Genomic DNA, 16,295 nt, shown 5'->3' on the forward strand with positions numbered 1-16,295 from the left:
CTCTTAGGCATCAAGTTGCTCCAAAAATAACAAATAAACCCTGCCCAAAAACCTAAACTGCTCTCCCGATAAAATAAGAAATAGCAACAAGAAAGTCAATCTATTCCATATGAACCTCTGAAGCATGATAAAAACATTCCAGAACTACATGCACCTCACTCACTCACCTGACATATCAGCAATAACAGAATACTGGCTAAAACAGAATACAAGAAACACAGACCCCCCCCCAGCTTTAATAGAGCTAATAGACTGAAAAAAAGCAGGAGTAGCAATAATGTAGCACAGTAGCATAACCCTGTTACCTTTTCCTTCTCCCATACCCTCCTTCCTCAGTGCTGAACTACACAGTAAATTAAAACTGAACTCACATAAAACAATAGTATGGCAGCAATCCCAAGTGGAGACAATATCAGCACATTGGAGGACATCCTATCCTGGCTAACTGATAATGTGTATACACACACACACACACACACACACACACACACACACACACACACACACACACACACACACACACACAGACGATTATAGGTGATGTTAACGTCAACTGGTCAATTCTTACCTCTGCGATAATCACTTCTAGTATAAACTTGTACAATTTCTCCCAATTTATCAGTGATCTGACCAGAATTAACCTGAAAAATGTTAAAACTACCACCCTGGACTGGTTACTAACAAGTCACCCTAACTATTTAACCTCCCACTGCACCTTAGCTAGCACACTTAGTGACTACCTACCCATATTTACCACAAGAGAATGCCATACTTATCCCAGGAATCACACACACAAATCCTCTCATAACATAAGCAACACCTCATAACAGTCTCATAACTGTAACATCCCAAAACATTTGCCTTTAGATGATGCTGTTGTGTATATTAATAACATATTAAATCGAAATGCTAAACAGCATGGCCCCCTTAGGCTTTAACAAAATGCAAAACAACCCTGCTCCTTGGCTCACTTCCACTACCAGAAAATTAATAAGGAATAGAAACTAAGCCTAAAAGGCATGGCTCAATAATGAACATCAAAAGAAGCTCTCACTCTAATGACACCATACTACTAATATATGCTCTTCTACCTCTTCAGGCAACACTTACTATTTATTTTCCTCTCGTGTCCTTCCATAACACATTCACCTTTCTAATAACAATCAACTCTCTCCATGTCTGTAATTTTCCCTGCTGCTCGTTACTCCTCCTCATCTCATTCTAGTCATCTGTCTACTTTGGCCCCGATGTGGGGGTCTGTGCCCCCACACCCCCCTAACTTTATATACTAACTCCAGGTTTGCACTATAGTGGGGAAAAGGGCATATACCTTTTACTTGCCTTACAGTACTCTACATAGTGCCAGTACTTTTCTTCAGTGAAATGAGTTTTCAGTAATTTGAGCTTTCAACGACTTGGTCAGGGTGAAGTGAAATTCAGTGAAATGAGCTTTCAATGAAACAAAGTGCATATACATACACACACACATATTATAGACACAATCAATATTTTGAATAACTCTGCATTTTTCTAACTGGCATAGGTTATCCACTTCTGCAGTGTGTCTTGCTACTTGCAGTATACATGGTATTCTTGATTGCCATTTAGCCTAGTAATATTTCTGTAAATGCATTTCAATCTGTTTGTTTTTATCTGTTGTGAGGATTGTATACAATTACTTATCAGCTACTGTAAAATGTTTTTATCTGTTTTTGTAGAGCCTTTCTCCTGAACTCACTTTAAAATATTTAATCTGTTGCAGGGTTTTTCTCTCCTTGTATATAATAACTCATCATCTACTCTCTAAAGGTTTTTGAATCTGTTGTGGAGCTTTTCTTCCTGGGCCTCCACTGAAAATGGTCCATTGAAGACCAGGAAAGTATGACTGAGCCAAAGGACAAATAAAATAAAAGGACAGTTTGTTGTTGACATAAATTCCCAGATCCCTTGTTATGGGACTACCTTTGGAAATACTATGTAATTACAGAACAACTTCATATCTCTGCTATTATGAATGATCACTGTGAAATATCGGCTATTTACCTGTGAACTACTGCATAAATTCTGCTGATATATTTTGTCTTGTACAAGCATTTTATCACTTCTCTAACCACTGTCAAATGCTTCACTGAATATTTCACTACTAAATGTATTCTCTCTCTCTTTTTTTTTTTTTGTATTACTACGGGTCAAGATTTTCTTTTTCTATACCAGCTCTTAAACAGTAATTCTTGTTTTGCCATCTCTGTAATATGTTTATTGCCTTTAGTTTACTGAGTGATCTTCTTGGACTCCCTGCACTCCACTGAAAATGAGACTTCACCAATATCAAATACAGGTAAGTTAAATAAATAAAAATACTTAACCGTTATGCAGAGAAGGCACTAACCTTCCCTTTTTCTCATGTTTTTTCATCATATCATTTAAATAATGGGACTAATTCAACACGAGGAGCTTAATAAAAATTAAATTGCTTAGCAAATCATGTTCAAGGAACACACCTCCCCCCCCCTTCACTCTTTCATAGCTAAACCTGTCTCGTATGTTGTAAAATCCTACCCTTCCACAATTTATCCATCCATTTATAAACACCACATAAGCTACCGCCTTCCCTGATTAATAACTTGCACTGGGGCGTATCACGGCCTTGAAGACGCAGTGTCTGTGCTCACTGAAGAAAATCCAAAGGAAGTGTTGATTGGTTAGAGCCACAGCCTCTGACTCTCTACAAAAAACTCAGAGAATGCACGACTCAGGTGCCCATCTTCCCTGTCCTCTTCCCTGCACTTTGAGAATAAGGGCTCTGAACTCAGGGATCCTAGCCATAAGTAGAAGGCATGTGGCAAACACCATTCAATCTCCTGAGCAGTAAACTATTATCTTTCTGTTAAAAGTACCTAGATGACTGTTGTATACAGCACGGAGGTAATCCTGGATTTTTTTTTTTTTTTTATTTCTCACAGCTTGCTTGTACACAGATGAAACTGTGCACATTTTATGGCAGTATTTTGCGAATTCGTAGCTCATGCAAAATATACCAATATTGGTTAGTGAAGATTTACATCTAAGGGTAGCATCTAACAGAACTTTTTTCTGTTTAGTTATAATATGCAACAAACCTTGCAATACATGGTGAATAAGGGTTCTAGAATAGACCCTCCTTGCCCACAATCTCAACTAAATAGCATGTCTTCTCAGCCAAAAAACAGCCTTCCGTATTCAAACCAAGAAACTCAATGATACTGTCTACTTGTTTAAAAAACAAAAACAAAGCTTGCTTTGGGAATCCAAATGAAGGACTGAAACCAGATAAACCTGCGTTTGACACTCGCTTTGAATAAAGGAGGTTTATCTGGTTTCAGTCCTTCATTTGGATTCCCAAAGCAAGCTTTGTTTCTGTTTTTTGGTTTCTTAAGCACGCTTTACCATCGCTTTTTGGTTTTGGTACTTGTTTAAAAATATGGGCATGCCTTTCATCTCCCCTTTTAATCTAATCTAGTCTTCAATGCCACTCCTTTAGAAGTAGTATTTAAAATCATACATCATCACCAAAATGGGATGTGTTCCATTTGGTTACTGTAATAATCTGTGCAACAATGTAAACGCAAAATAATTTATAATCATATTCCATAACAAAGTGGACTGCTGAATGTGTTCTATATATTTCTATACCTTTACAAATAAAGGTGGTTCAGTCTTATCTTATACGAGGATGTTTGCCTTCCAGTGTACTGCCTTATGTGAACATGACATATGGGAAAGGTTGATAACCAGATCAGGAATATCTGTTTCTACTACATAGTAAACAGATTAATACTTTCAGAACACTGATATATTACAGAGCTTTATAAGCCAAGTGTATACCATTTCATGACTTTTAGTACATTTGTTATTCGACATGCGAATGTTGAAACCTTTCTTGTCTGAAGACACTGTTCATCCTCTGACCATGTCATTCATTCTGTTAGATACTTGTATAGGTACAACCTCATTTTTTTCACTTTAGCATATAAATGACAAGCTCAGGTGATAGACCAGATGTAAGCAGGAGATCACATGAGACAATATTAACAGTGGTGCAAAAGATTTTTCAGCAAACCATATAAAGCTCATGCAAAGTTAATAATGCTGTTTACAATCTACAATGAGATTCAATGTACACTGTATCAGTGATGCATTTTTACAGTTTATAAAAAAAAATGAATAAATAAGCTAATACCATATCAAACTAAAATTAAACAAATTTTAATAGTAAGCAAAAATATTTAAAATATACACTAAAAGAAAAACAGACACAAACATTAACTTGACTTAAGTATATACCTGGGTCTTTCTGGAGAAGGATTAGGGCTACGAGGGGGAGGGGTGCGAGGGACAGCACATCTAGGAGCTATGGTAGCAGCAGGGACCAAGCCATGAGCTATGTGTTTCTAGACAAAGGATGGAAAATGAGTTAATGAATGAAATGGAGTGGAAGAATGACAAAACTGTTCAAACAAGAGCAATTTGGAACTAGTCACACATACATATTTTTATAGAAAGATCTTTTTAACAACTAGTAACAGTTCCATCACTGAAATATCTTCATCACTGAAATATCTTATTACTTGTTAAGCACTTGCATATACAATACACTACAAAGGTCAAAAAGTAAACAGAGATTAGCATCTACACTAATTGGTATATTATTCTAAAATGATACATACCACAGGAATACAAATTAGAGGCAACAGTTTGAATACACCTTTACATGAACTTGCATACACATAATCACACAGCGATAATGCCATACAAGGAGTGGTATTAGGCCTTTTTCCACACCTCTAATAAAATAACAGTCCGGAAAACCTTAACAGTAGACTCTAACATTTACAGAATTGCTGTCCATGAACTGCGTAAGCACTGTTTTTGCAACTGGTATATTTTAGTAAAGAAAAAACCAAGTCTTAAGTGATGAAATTTGAGAGTCCTTGAATGAAACCATCTAAACGATTTACTCTTTTTAGTCACTGAATTAAAGCATCTAAAGCATATATTCTGTTAGACAAGTAAGTGGGCTAATCCAGGTGGACAATATTTCAACCACATCCTAGCTGAAAACAACAAAGACTGTAGAATGAAAGACATGTCTCGGCATGATGAAACTTAGGTAGTACAGAATACATATATATGCCAAACTACAAAAGGCAGGTAGAATGAAATAGAAACAAAGCCCTGACTAAAACCTCTACCCCCCCCCCCCCAAAAAAAAAAAAAAAAAAAAAAAACAGCTCAATTATCATCTTGGTTGCTGAAGGAGCCAGACTGGCCAATGTGGGAGTGAGCAGCTAATGTTAATTCACCAAAACTGGGATGGGGTAGGGAGGAGGTCTGGTCAGCTCCAATGTCGGCACCTACTAGAATGAAATAGAAACAAAGCCCTGACTAAAACCTCTACCCCCCCCAAAAAAAAAAAAAAAAAAAAAAAACAGCTCAATTATCATCTTGGTTGCTGAAGGAGCCAGACTGGCCAATGTGGGAGTGAGCAGCTAATGTTAATTCACCAAAACTGGGATGGGGTAGGGAGGAGGTCTGGTCAGCTCCAATGTCGGCACCTACTGGAGACAAAGGTGTGCAGCATGTACAGCACGGGCTTTGTACATGCAAATGGTAATAAAGCTGCATTTGAGCTGTAGCCTTCATGTGGCACATACAGGAACATTCATGCCCTTAGGGGAAAATGATATAGGCCAGTGATGGTGAACCTATGACACGTGTCAAAGGTGACAAGCCATGACATTTTTGGTGACACACCAGCATTCACCAACACCCAAGTTAACAAAGAAACCGAATGAACAAAAGTACAAGAAATATGTGACTCTGCACTTATCTATTAAAACTCAGCAACAAAAAAGTAATTAATTGATAATCAAATCAAATGCAATATGTTCCATAGTTTTCAGTTCAATTCAAAATTACTATTAAAAATAGGGTAATTGTTGCACTATGTTAAGCCCAATTATCAGTATGCATATTGCTTTCCCTATTGTAAGTCACTGATTTTTCTTTTACTTTTATAATAATTAGCAGCACAAATGATCGGAATGTATTTTTTTAATTAATTAATTAAATTGATATGGAAAGAATTGTTTCTCTTTTGTTGGGGGGGGGGGTGACACACCAGCAGAGTCACAATACGCAATTTCCAATTTATAGACACATGGAGCCCTAAAGGTTCACCATCGCTGATGCAGGCTCTCGCTTCTGCCAGAATGCTCATCAGCTGCTGGGCGAAGGGAAGATTAGAGCCATAATAACCTTAAAAAAAAAAAAAAAAAGATATCTGCCCTGAATGACAATGTCTGTGATCATGCCCCCCCCCCCCAAAAAAAAAAACAGGGACAAATGGAACAGTTATTTGCTCAGAGCTGATTTTTGGCAGACTGTGGAGGAAAAAAAACTACATAGAAAAAAAAAGAAGTCAAAACTAAAGTAAATTTAGGAGATGGCTGAACATCAAGTAGAAAAGCTAAAAATATAGTTCTAAAATACCATGGCTACGGAAATCCCAGAAATATCATTGGCTGAAATTGCCTCTTAACCATAAGTGAGTTTCTGAATCATTCACACAAAGAGAGATGTAAAACAATAAGCAGTACTGCTCATAGTTCTCTCTCTTCATTCATCAGGGACAAAGCATAATAAGGAGTAGCAAAGTGTCTAAAACCGGACACTGTTTCAATAATTCACTTAGAAAGTGATTAAAATAACATGATTTGCAGTAACATGTATTGCTTAAAACATGATTTGTATTAACATGCATTTTCTGAGGAACTTGGCCAACAAGGAAATGGAGAAAGGAGATTCTGCCAATAGGGATGACTTCAATTAGGAATGTAGACAATAAGCAAGAGGGGTCTGAAGTTTATTGGAGAAAACTGGCAAAGGAATCAAGGTACTGGGAGCAAATAACTAGAGAGGGAAAGATGATAGAATGAGAAGATAAGAATGTATTTGGACTGCAGGTTAAAGATTGAAGGCAGAGTATAGGCAAAGAGAAAGAAATAGGGGGGTCCTAGATGAAAGATCAGCACTGGCAGAGGTTTTAATAGAATCTAGAACAGAAGTTCCATTAAAAAAGGAATAATTAGTAGAGCATATAAAAGACTGCATGATAACTATAACAATCAATCAAACGAACGAAGTTAGAAAGGATTGGGAAGAGAGACTGGATAAGCAATTCACAAAGTAAAATAGGAGGATACATGTACGTCTTCCAAATATGCAAGAAAATCTAGGAGATTTAGGATTTTTACTTATTTAACATTTGTTTACCTGGAAAGTCTGACTTGGAAAGAAACAATTTTCAGTGGAGGTCTGGGGAGAAATGTATATGTTTATGTAAATATTTTTATATCCCAAGTAGGCGCCAGAGAATTTTTCCTCAGGTAGACAGCAAATGTTGGAGGTGTGGTGGGGAAGAAACAGGTAATTGGAAACATATTTTCTGGGACTGTGTTGAGTTGGTGGTCTTTAAGAACTCCCTGCAGGATGTACTTTTGGAGATTATGGGTAGGTAGATTGGTGCGACGTGGGCGGTGATTTTTTCCTGACCTATGATACAGAATCGGAATTGCATAAACATGGTAAGGCCTTGCTATTTCTAATTATGGTAGTTGCCAAAACAGCAATTACTAGAACATGGAAATCAAAATCTAAACCAACTTTACTAAAATAAGTGAATATAGTAACAGAGTTAAACAACTGGAAGTGAGATCTTTAGAAAAGGGTAGGAGCAAACTACATTGGAAAAAATGTGAATTGTGTGAAAAATACATACAGGGGAGGAATGAGGTTTAAAAGAAGGCAGGACTTAAATGAGCTATGCAACATTTGACTGAAAATGATTGGATAGATTATAAGTGGTGTATGTTTGCAACCAGGAGTGTGTCAGTATGGTTTGTGATGTAGAATGCTTAAAACTATGATTGTGTTGATGTGGTTTGTTTTCATTTATATAAATGTATGACTGCCTATGTCATAAATGATGGTTTAATAAAGATGTTTCTTTTGAACAAAAAAGGGTAGGAATTGAATAATATAGAATGTTGCTTAGGTTACATGATATATAGCAATATATGTGAAGTATAATGTTTGTAAACGTGAACTTGTTAAATATGCTTTGATTACTTTTACATAAATATAAATATCCCTATGTCACAAGTAACAATTCAATAAATATGTTAAAAAACATGCATATTTATTTATTTATTTATTTATTTTCTGATGACTAAAATGTTTCCATCTGTAATTTCTGGTGAAATTTTATTTATTTATTTATTTTATTCATTAATTGGCATTTGTTTACTGGGAAAGTCTGAGTGGGTAATAAACACACATACAAAAGCTCCAGATAGTTAAACATTAGATAAAACACTAGTACAAATGTAATTTAAAAAGCATATATACATACAGTTTGACAGTGGAATTCACAGGATACAATAAAGCATGAGGAGACACCTGCTACATAAAAATAAATAAAAAAATGACAATTAAATAAGACAATCAATACCTACAAAAATATTACAAGTATAATCTTCTGTCTTTTTATTTTTATTTTCTGGCATAGAAGTCTACCCTAAGAGTGGGAAAAGAGCAGGTTAGGTTTGTAAGAATTAAATAAATCTTACAGATGAGGAGCATGAGAATAGCCATGAGTTAGTGAGAAATTCTTTGAGAGAGGGGACTTAAATACATGGAGGCTAGATATAGTTCAGATTGAATTTGGGACAGAGTTACATAATTTGAATATACAATGTTAGTATAAACTTTACCCCATACATTTTTTTTTTGGTTTACAGATTTCAAGCAGGGTTTTGTGGTGAAAGCAGAGAATGTGATTTGGGAGACAATGATGAAATACTGGAGACAGAAAGGAAGGTAGAGGGGTTATACAGTATTTTATGGGTAAGACAAAGTTTTAGTGATATTAACAATCAGTGATCCACATAAAATCACACATTTCTAAAAGAGAACAAATTTTTGAGAGAAAGTCAGGGACAGTCAATAGCTGTGCCACCTCAAAGGGGGCCATGACTTTCTTTTCCTTGGTAACCAGACTAATGTCACATGTAAAACAATGTTAATCAAGTAACACCTAAAAGCTGCAATTTTGTTGTGTCTTTCGGCTTATCCCGGTTAGGGGTCGCCACAGCAGAACTCCGGTCCGCTAATGTTTGGTAGTGGATTTTTAAGTGCCGAGTTACCAGCCCTGACGCACAACCTTCAACGAAGGCACGCCCATTCATGTATGCCTCCACACAGAAGACGTTCTAGCTGAGAATCGAATGGGACAACATCTTGCTGTGAGGCGACAAGCTGCAATAAACATGTCAAATTCCTACAAACCATAGAACTGTGTAGCTTTATTCTGTCTTCTTCCGTAAATGCATATTTCAAGGATAAAATAATAAAATGCATCTAAAGCTGCAGGCATTCATTACATGACTTCTGTCAGACTTTTACTTAAAATTAATCACTGCCATGACCTATGTGGTGATCTACTACATTAATTTATGCATTTTAATTGACAATGATTCTACTTCTGAATCTGAATTTCCTGACATTTATGTAATAGAGTCACAATACCTTGCTACATACTTTCTATAGTTTGAAATAAATTATGAAAATAAAATAAACTACTGACAAAATATACAAAGGAAGTGGTTTCTACAGATTCACCTGCATTCCAGAAGTAAATTTACTCAAGTAAGGTCATCTCAGGTTATGCAGTATTACGAGTTAAGGAAGCATTATAATTTCATATTAGAGCTCTGCCAGATTTTTAACTTGATGATTCCAGTAGTCAGGGAACTGAAGCACTACTCTTTCACAACTAGTGTTAACTGGTTGCTGCTGATAATAAATAGCTGAAGAAATATTATTTTGCTGCTTCATATATGCCTTGGAATTCATGCTGTTTCACCTACATTGTGCAACACTATTATATTGTTCCATCTACTTAGTGAAGAACAGAGCAGAGAATGTAGAAGTAAGTTGTACATTATTACCTTTAAAAGGTTACAAACAGTTTAGGGGGCCTTCAAGAATTCAATATTACCACCTATCATGAAAAATATTCACAACAGAGCTGATGCAAAAAAGTACTTTATTACACATACAAATATAGTAAAATATAAACTACAAGCCAAGGTACAAAAGCAATATATTCTCAATAACAGTTAAACTGGGATTTAACTCATACCCCTGCTTCATTGATTTGGTCACTCAAACTTCACTCTCTTGACTAACTCATGCCACACAGGAGCAAACCGATGGCAACCCACACCCAAACATGGTATACTACTATAATATCTAATCTACAATCGCAGTATATCAAATAATTATTACATCATATTGGTCATTTTCTGAAGCAACTTTAAGCAACAAACCTTTGGAATTGGAAATAACCTACTTACCATATTATACAGATTTTAATGCAAAAAATGTATTGGTTTTGCAGTTTATTTTGTTGTCTATGACAGCCTCCTGAAATTTTTTCTTGGAACTGAAAATTCCCCATTATGACATCATGAAAGGCTGAACCCACAAAGCCCCACTACCTAAATGTATAGGCTACTATCACCATCATCTTATTTTGGCTGTTCCCATTAGGGGTCGCCACAGCGGATCATCTGTTTCCATTTCTTCCTGTCCTCTGCATCTTGCTCTGTCACACCAACCACCTGCATGTCCTCTCTCATCACATCCATAAACATTATCTTAGGCCTTCCTCTTTTCCTGTTACCTGGTAGCTTCACCCTTAGCATCTTTTTCCCAATATACTAAGCATCCCCCCTCAGCACATGTCCAAACCAACATAATCTTGCCTCTCTGGCTTTGTCTCCAAACCTTCCAACCTGTGCTGACCCTCTAATATACTTATTTCTGATCCTGTCCACCCTCACCTCATCACACCCAGTGCAAATCTTAACATCTTTAACTCTGCCACATACAGCTCTAACTCCTGCCTTTTTGTCAATGCCACTGTCTCTAACCCATATAACATAGCTGGCCTCACTACCCTCTTGTAGACCTTTCCTTTCACTCTTACTGGTACGCGTCTGTCACAAATCACTCCTGACACTCTTCTCCACCCACTCCATCCTGCCTGTACTCTCTTCTTCACCTCTCTTCCACACTCACCATTACTCTGAACTATTAATTCCAAGTATTTAAACTCATCCACCTTCGCCACCTCTACTCCTTGCATCCTCACCATTCCTCTATCCTCCCTCTCGTTCACACACATATTCTGTTTTAGTCCTGCTGACCTTCATTCCTCTTCTCTCTAAAGCATATCTCCATCTCTCCAGGGTCTTCTCCATCTGTTCCCTACTCTCACTACAGATCACAATGTCATCTGCAAACATCATAGTCCACGCGGACTCCTGTCTGATCTCGTCTGTCAACCTGTCCATCACCACTGCAAATAGGAAAGGGCTCAGAGCTGATCCTTGATGTAATCCCACCACCACCTTAAACGCATCCGTCACTCTCACCACTGTCACACTACCCTCGTACATATCCAGTACCACTCTTACAAACTTCTCTGACACTCCTGACTTCCTCATACAATACCACAACTCCTCTCTGGGCACCCTGTCATATGCTTTCTCTAAGTCTACAAAAACACAATGCAACTCTTTCTGACTTTCTCTGTACTTCTCCATCAACACTCTCAGAGCAAACATCGCATCTGTAGTGCTCTTTCCTGGCATGAAACCAAACTGCTGATCACTAATCATCACGTCCCTACTTAACCTAGCTTCCACTACTCTTTCCCATAACTTCATGCTGTGACTGATCAATTTAATCCCTTACTACAGCTCTGCACATCACCCTTATTCTTAAAAATCGGTACCAAAACACTTTCTCCATTCCTCACGCATCCTCTCACTTTCCAAGATTTCATTAAACAATCTGGTTAAAAACTCCACTGCCATTTCACCTAAACACCTCCATGCTTCCACAGGTATGTCATCTGGACCAACAGCCTTTCCATTCTTCATCTTCTTCATAGCTATCCTTATATTTCCATTTAAAATACACCAGTAGGCATTTCTCATTTTCTTGAAAGACAATCTGCCAACTATGTCTTGCAGGGGGAATACTGCAAATGAAATTAAACACAAAATGATATAGCATGAGGTCAGACTATACGAACAACCTGATCTTCTAAAGAAGTAAGCTGTTTTACATATCCAGAATGCTTTACAGTTGTATATAAATTACTGCCCAATACCTACTATGATATTTTTGTGTGTGGTTATATACAGAAAGCTGACTGAACAGCGAAATAACACAGTGTAATCTTTAACATGAGCAGCACAACTATAAATTAAAAACTGCACAATGAAGATGCTTCAGAAAGTGTCCAATAACATTTTAAACAATGATCAGTAATCAGTATCCCATGGTAAGTAATCTAGGGAAATCATAATGTTAAATATTTAACGTACTACAGCATGAAAGGAATTATGAGAAAAAACATATAAAATACTGCCTTTTACATTCATAGACCACTCCTTTCTTTTGAGGAGTCTTACAAATTTCTGTCTAAAGCCCAACAGTTCCATGGACTTCCTGACATTTCTGAAAGGAGGATGGAAGCTATTCCATGAAACAGGTCCCAGCAATGAGAAGATGCAGTCACTTAATTTCCAATTAGCCCTTGATCAATAGAGACTGATGTCCTCCCTAACAAGATGTCAGTAATACAAAGGTTCAGTCTTCAGCTCAAGATTCAGTCTTCAGCTCAAGATTATCAGAAAAGCAAGGGGCAGTCTTCCAGACAGAACAAGAATACCAAATAGCAAGATCAGTTTTATCTTAATAGGGACCCAAGTGACCCTATCTTATTTATGCATTAATTTTCACCATTTTGCAAGATGTCAGCAAGAATCTGCAAAGTTTTAGTTTTTTTTTTTTAAGGATGACCATGTGATGCCCACACACTGGCCTACTAATCAAGGAGCCTCAATCCTCACCACTAACACCACCAGTGAGGGGTATCCATATTGTGAAGTATAACAAATACACACACAGTAAAGTGGGTAACAAATACACACACACAGTAAAGTATAATTTCCCTTAAGAACACACAGAGATCACAGTCAGTCTGGGGCTGGTTTCTGCCTTTCTCTCCAGATCCCCAATAAGACTCCCCACTGGCACAGCTATAGGGTACAGGTCTCAGCCTAGTGGTCAAGCTAAAACCTCTAGCACCCTCTCTCTCCAGCCAGTGCTTTGTGTCCCTGCCCAAGTAGCTGACACACACACTCTTTAAGGTATGAGTTATATACAAGCACATAGACACTCCTGGGGAAGGCTGGCACAGGTTCTCCAGCTATGCCCCTTCCTGCCAGTCTGTAAGGTAGTACCAGCATCCAATTATTACTGTGCAATATTATTACCCAAATAGTGTGACCCAGGGCTAAAGCTATTGGAGTGGCGTGGCCAGTATGACTATGTACATGCAATGTACTCTAGAGCTTAAATTATCTCTACACAAAACAGCCTTAGTCACCAGCTCTCCCTCAGACTCCTCCTGCAATCCACTGCAAATACTCAGCACAAGGAACTCCCTATCATGGTAAGGTTTCATCATGTTAACATGGTACTCTTTGTGCTCCTGCCTAGCAGTTTCACTATGTAGTAAACATCACTTACCTTTCTTACCACCTTGTAGGGTCCCTCCAAAGCTACTTGCAGTTTGTTATGTCTGACAGGAATGAGAACCATTATCTGTTGCCCTACAGCATACTCTCTAGCTTGAGCATTCCTCATACAAGACCTTTTTCTGTTGTTGGGCTTCTGCCAAGTTCTCCTGGGCCAAACCCATGATTTCCCTGAGCCTTGTCCAGAGCTTTAGGACATATGCCACAACAGACTCCTTGTTAGATTCACACTCACCTTCCCACTCATTGCGAATTAAATCAAGAGGTCCATTCACCCTATACCCATACAGCAACTCAAAGGGTGAAAACCCTGTGGATTCAGGTTCTCCAGCTATGCCCCTTCCTGCCAGTCTATAAGGTAGTACCAACTGCCACCAACCAAGGGTGTCTAATTATTACTGTGCAATATTATTATCCAAATAGTAAGTGTGACCCAGGGCTAAAGCTATTGGAGTGGCTTGGCCAGTATCACTATATACATGCAATATACTCTATAGCTTAAATTACCTCTACACAAAACAGACACAGTTGAAAGGTATAAAAATATTTAATAATAAATAATAAAAAACACAACACAATACTTCTTACTACACACAGTGCTAGTCAAGAGTTCAGAAATCACAGGAAAATGCTTAAAATAATACTGTAGAATAGTTCTGACATCAATACAGAAAACAGCTAGACTAAACTTACTATTTTCTATCTATATCCAAGAGCAATTACAGTTCTAAATAAACTTACATACAGAGCAAAAGCAGAGTACTGGTGAGTTGTCAGCTTTAGACAAAATCCAAAATGCTCTCTCCGTCTCCGAGAAAGTCCTTCATATTGATAATGCATCCTGCTGACTCAATTTAGATTACATCATTCTTAACAATTCTCTGGTTTTCTCAGAATAACAGAAACTCTGAGTTTAATATAGCTTTGATCTTGCACCTAGTTGGGAAACCACAGCAATTAAAGACATTATATATGTAAAATCTAGCAATTAACTCTGGTCTCAAAACAACAGAAATAATCTGCTGGTTCAGACACCAAGGCTCCGAATTTGAGATTGGTCATACAAAGCTTGACTTATCAGCTTTCTTCCAGCAGAGTGCATTGTTACATTTTTGATGTTCAGCATTTTACACCATTTTTTTTTTCATTTAAGAAAACAAGCCTGTGGCTTATATTAATATTTACAAATGACAGAATTATCTACAAAATTCTATCTAGCTAGGTTGGCAGTCTTTACATATCTTCACAGACCATTTCAGAGAAATTTTTTTTTTTTTTTTTTTTTTTTTTTAAGAGAAATGTTTAATACTTTTTCTTATAGGTTCATATGTAAGTACTAGGCTAGCTCTCTCCTGGAGTCTACTTGAGGTATAAAAATATCTATATAAACATTTCCAAGCACAAATCCTAAATCTTCTAGATTTTGTTGTATATTTGGGAGACAAACATATATTCACACATTTCTTTGTGAATTGCTTATCTAATCTCTCTTCCAAATCCTTTCTAACCTCCTCTGACTGATTTTTATAGTTATCATGCAATATTTTGTATGCTCTACTAATTATTTATTTTTAACAGCAGCTTCTGTTATTGATTCTACTAAAAACTCTACCAGTGCTAGTCTTTCATTTAGGACCCTCCTAGTTCTTTCTCTTTGCCTATACGCTCATCAGTCCTTGATAAGGAAGACAATTTCTAACCTACAGTCCAAATAAATTCTTGGCATCTAGACAGTTTCCCTTTTTGTGCTCAAAATAACCTATCCCATTTGGTTATAGATTAGTATTAACCATCCCACTGGCAAAATTTATATATTACCCCTAAGAAGAATAACTGATATTATACCATATATAATTTGAGGAGACCAATGCAAGGGATAAAGCATTTGTAGTACAGGGGGCAGTTTTGGAGTAAATTTTCTGTTTCTTATCCATAAATCTGTTGGGATTCTTTACTTATAAATATAATATATATTACAACTATATAATTTTACTGTTATTTATTCTATATTATTACATATTTGGAATCAGTTCTCTTCTTATAAAAGCCTGCTTCTCCAAAAATGATTTGATATATGCTACTCAAACATTCAGAGAATAATACTACAATACCCAGCTATCTCTAGGGCAAACGATTAGCTGCATTTTCAATTTTAATAAGAAAGATAACAGTTTAGGTCTTTAATCCTGCCACAATATTTCAGAAGAAAGAAAACCTCAATTTATACAGAAATGCATTACCTGTTCAACATCATAAAACTGAAGCAATCACCTTATTTAGGAAGCAGCTTAAACACTTTTACTACAAAGTACAATGAAAATGTGTCATTGATAAAGGCTCATCACAAGCTTTCAAATATTCATAGAACATTCCCTTTCAGTCTATTTCTTCCCATGTTCAATTAAACCTTGTTATATATTTGTGTGTCCCTTGTTTCACTTTAATATCAGTACATGCTACATATAAAGTAACACTTTGGTTTACTAAGTCCACTGAACATGTGGGAGAAACAGATAAATACAGGTTTGGTAAAACAGTACTGGAAACAATCGCACATCTTGTTGCTGGGTGTGATAC

The 16,295-nt window shown here is 36.9% G+C and overlaps 1 protein-coding gene across 3 annotated transcripts in view; it reads right to left on the minus strand.

The window, feature by feature from the left end:
* Window positions 1–16,295, minus strand: part of CEP89 (centrosomal protein 89) — a 1,387,439-nt gene that overhangs the window by 1,288,364 nt on the left and 82,780 nt on the right. For all 3 annotated transcript variants that reach the window (XM_044081875.1, XM_044081874.1, XM_044081873.1), the window contains exon 2: window positions 4,324–4,430. In XM_044081875.1, the coding sequence (XP_043937810.1) occupies window positions 4,324–4,430 (107 nt within the window). The remainder of the gene's footprint in view (window positions 1–4,323; window positions 4,431–16,295) is intronic.

This window comes from Protopterus annectens, chromosome 8.part1, assembly GCF_019279795.1.
Source record: "Protopterus annectens isolate FY-2018-M chromosome 8.part1, PAN1.0, whole genome shotgun sequence".
Lineage (NCBI taxonomy): Eukaryota > Metazoa > Chordata > Ceratodontiformes > Protopteridae > Protopterus > Protopterus annectens.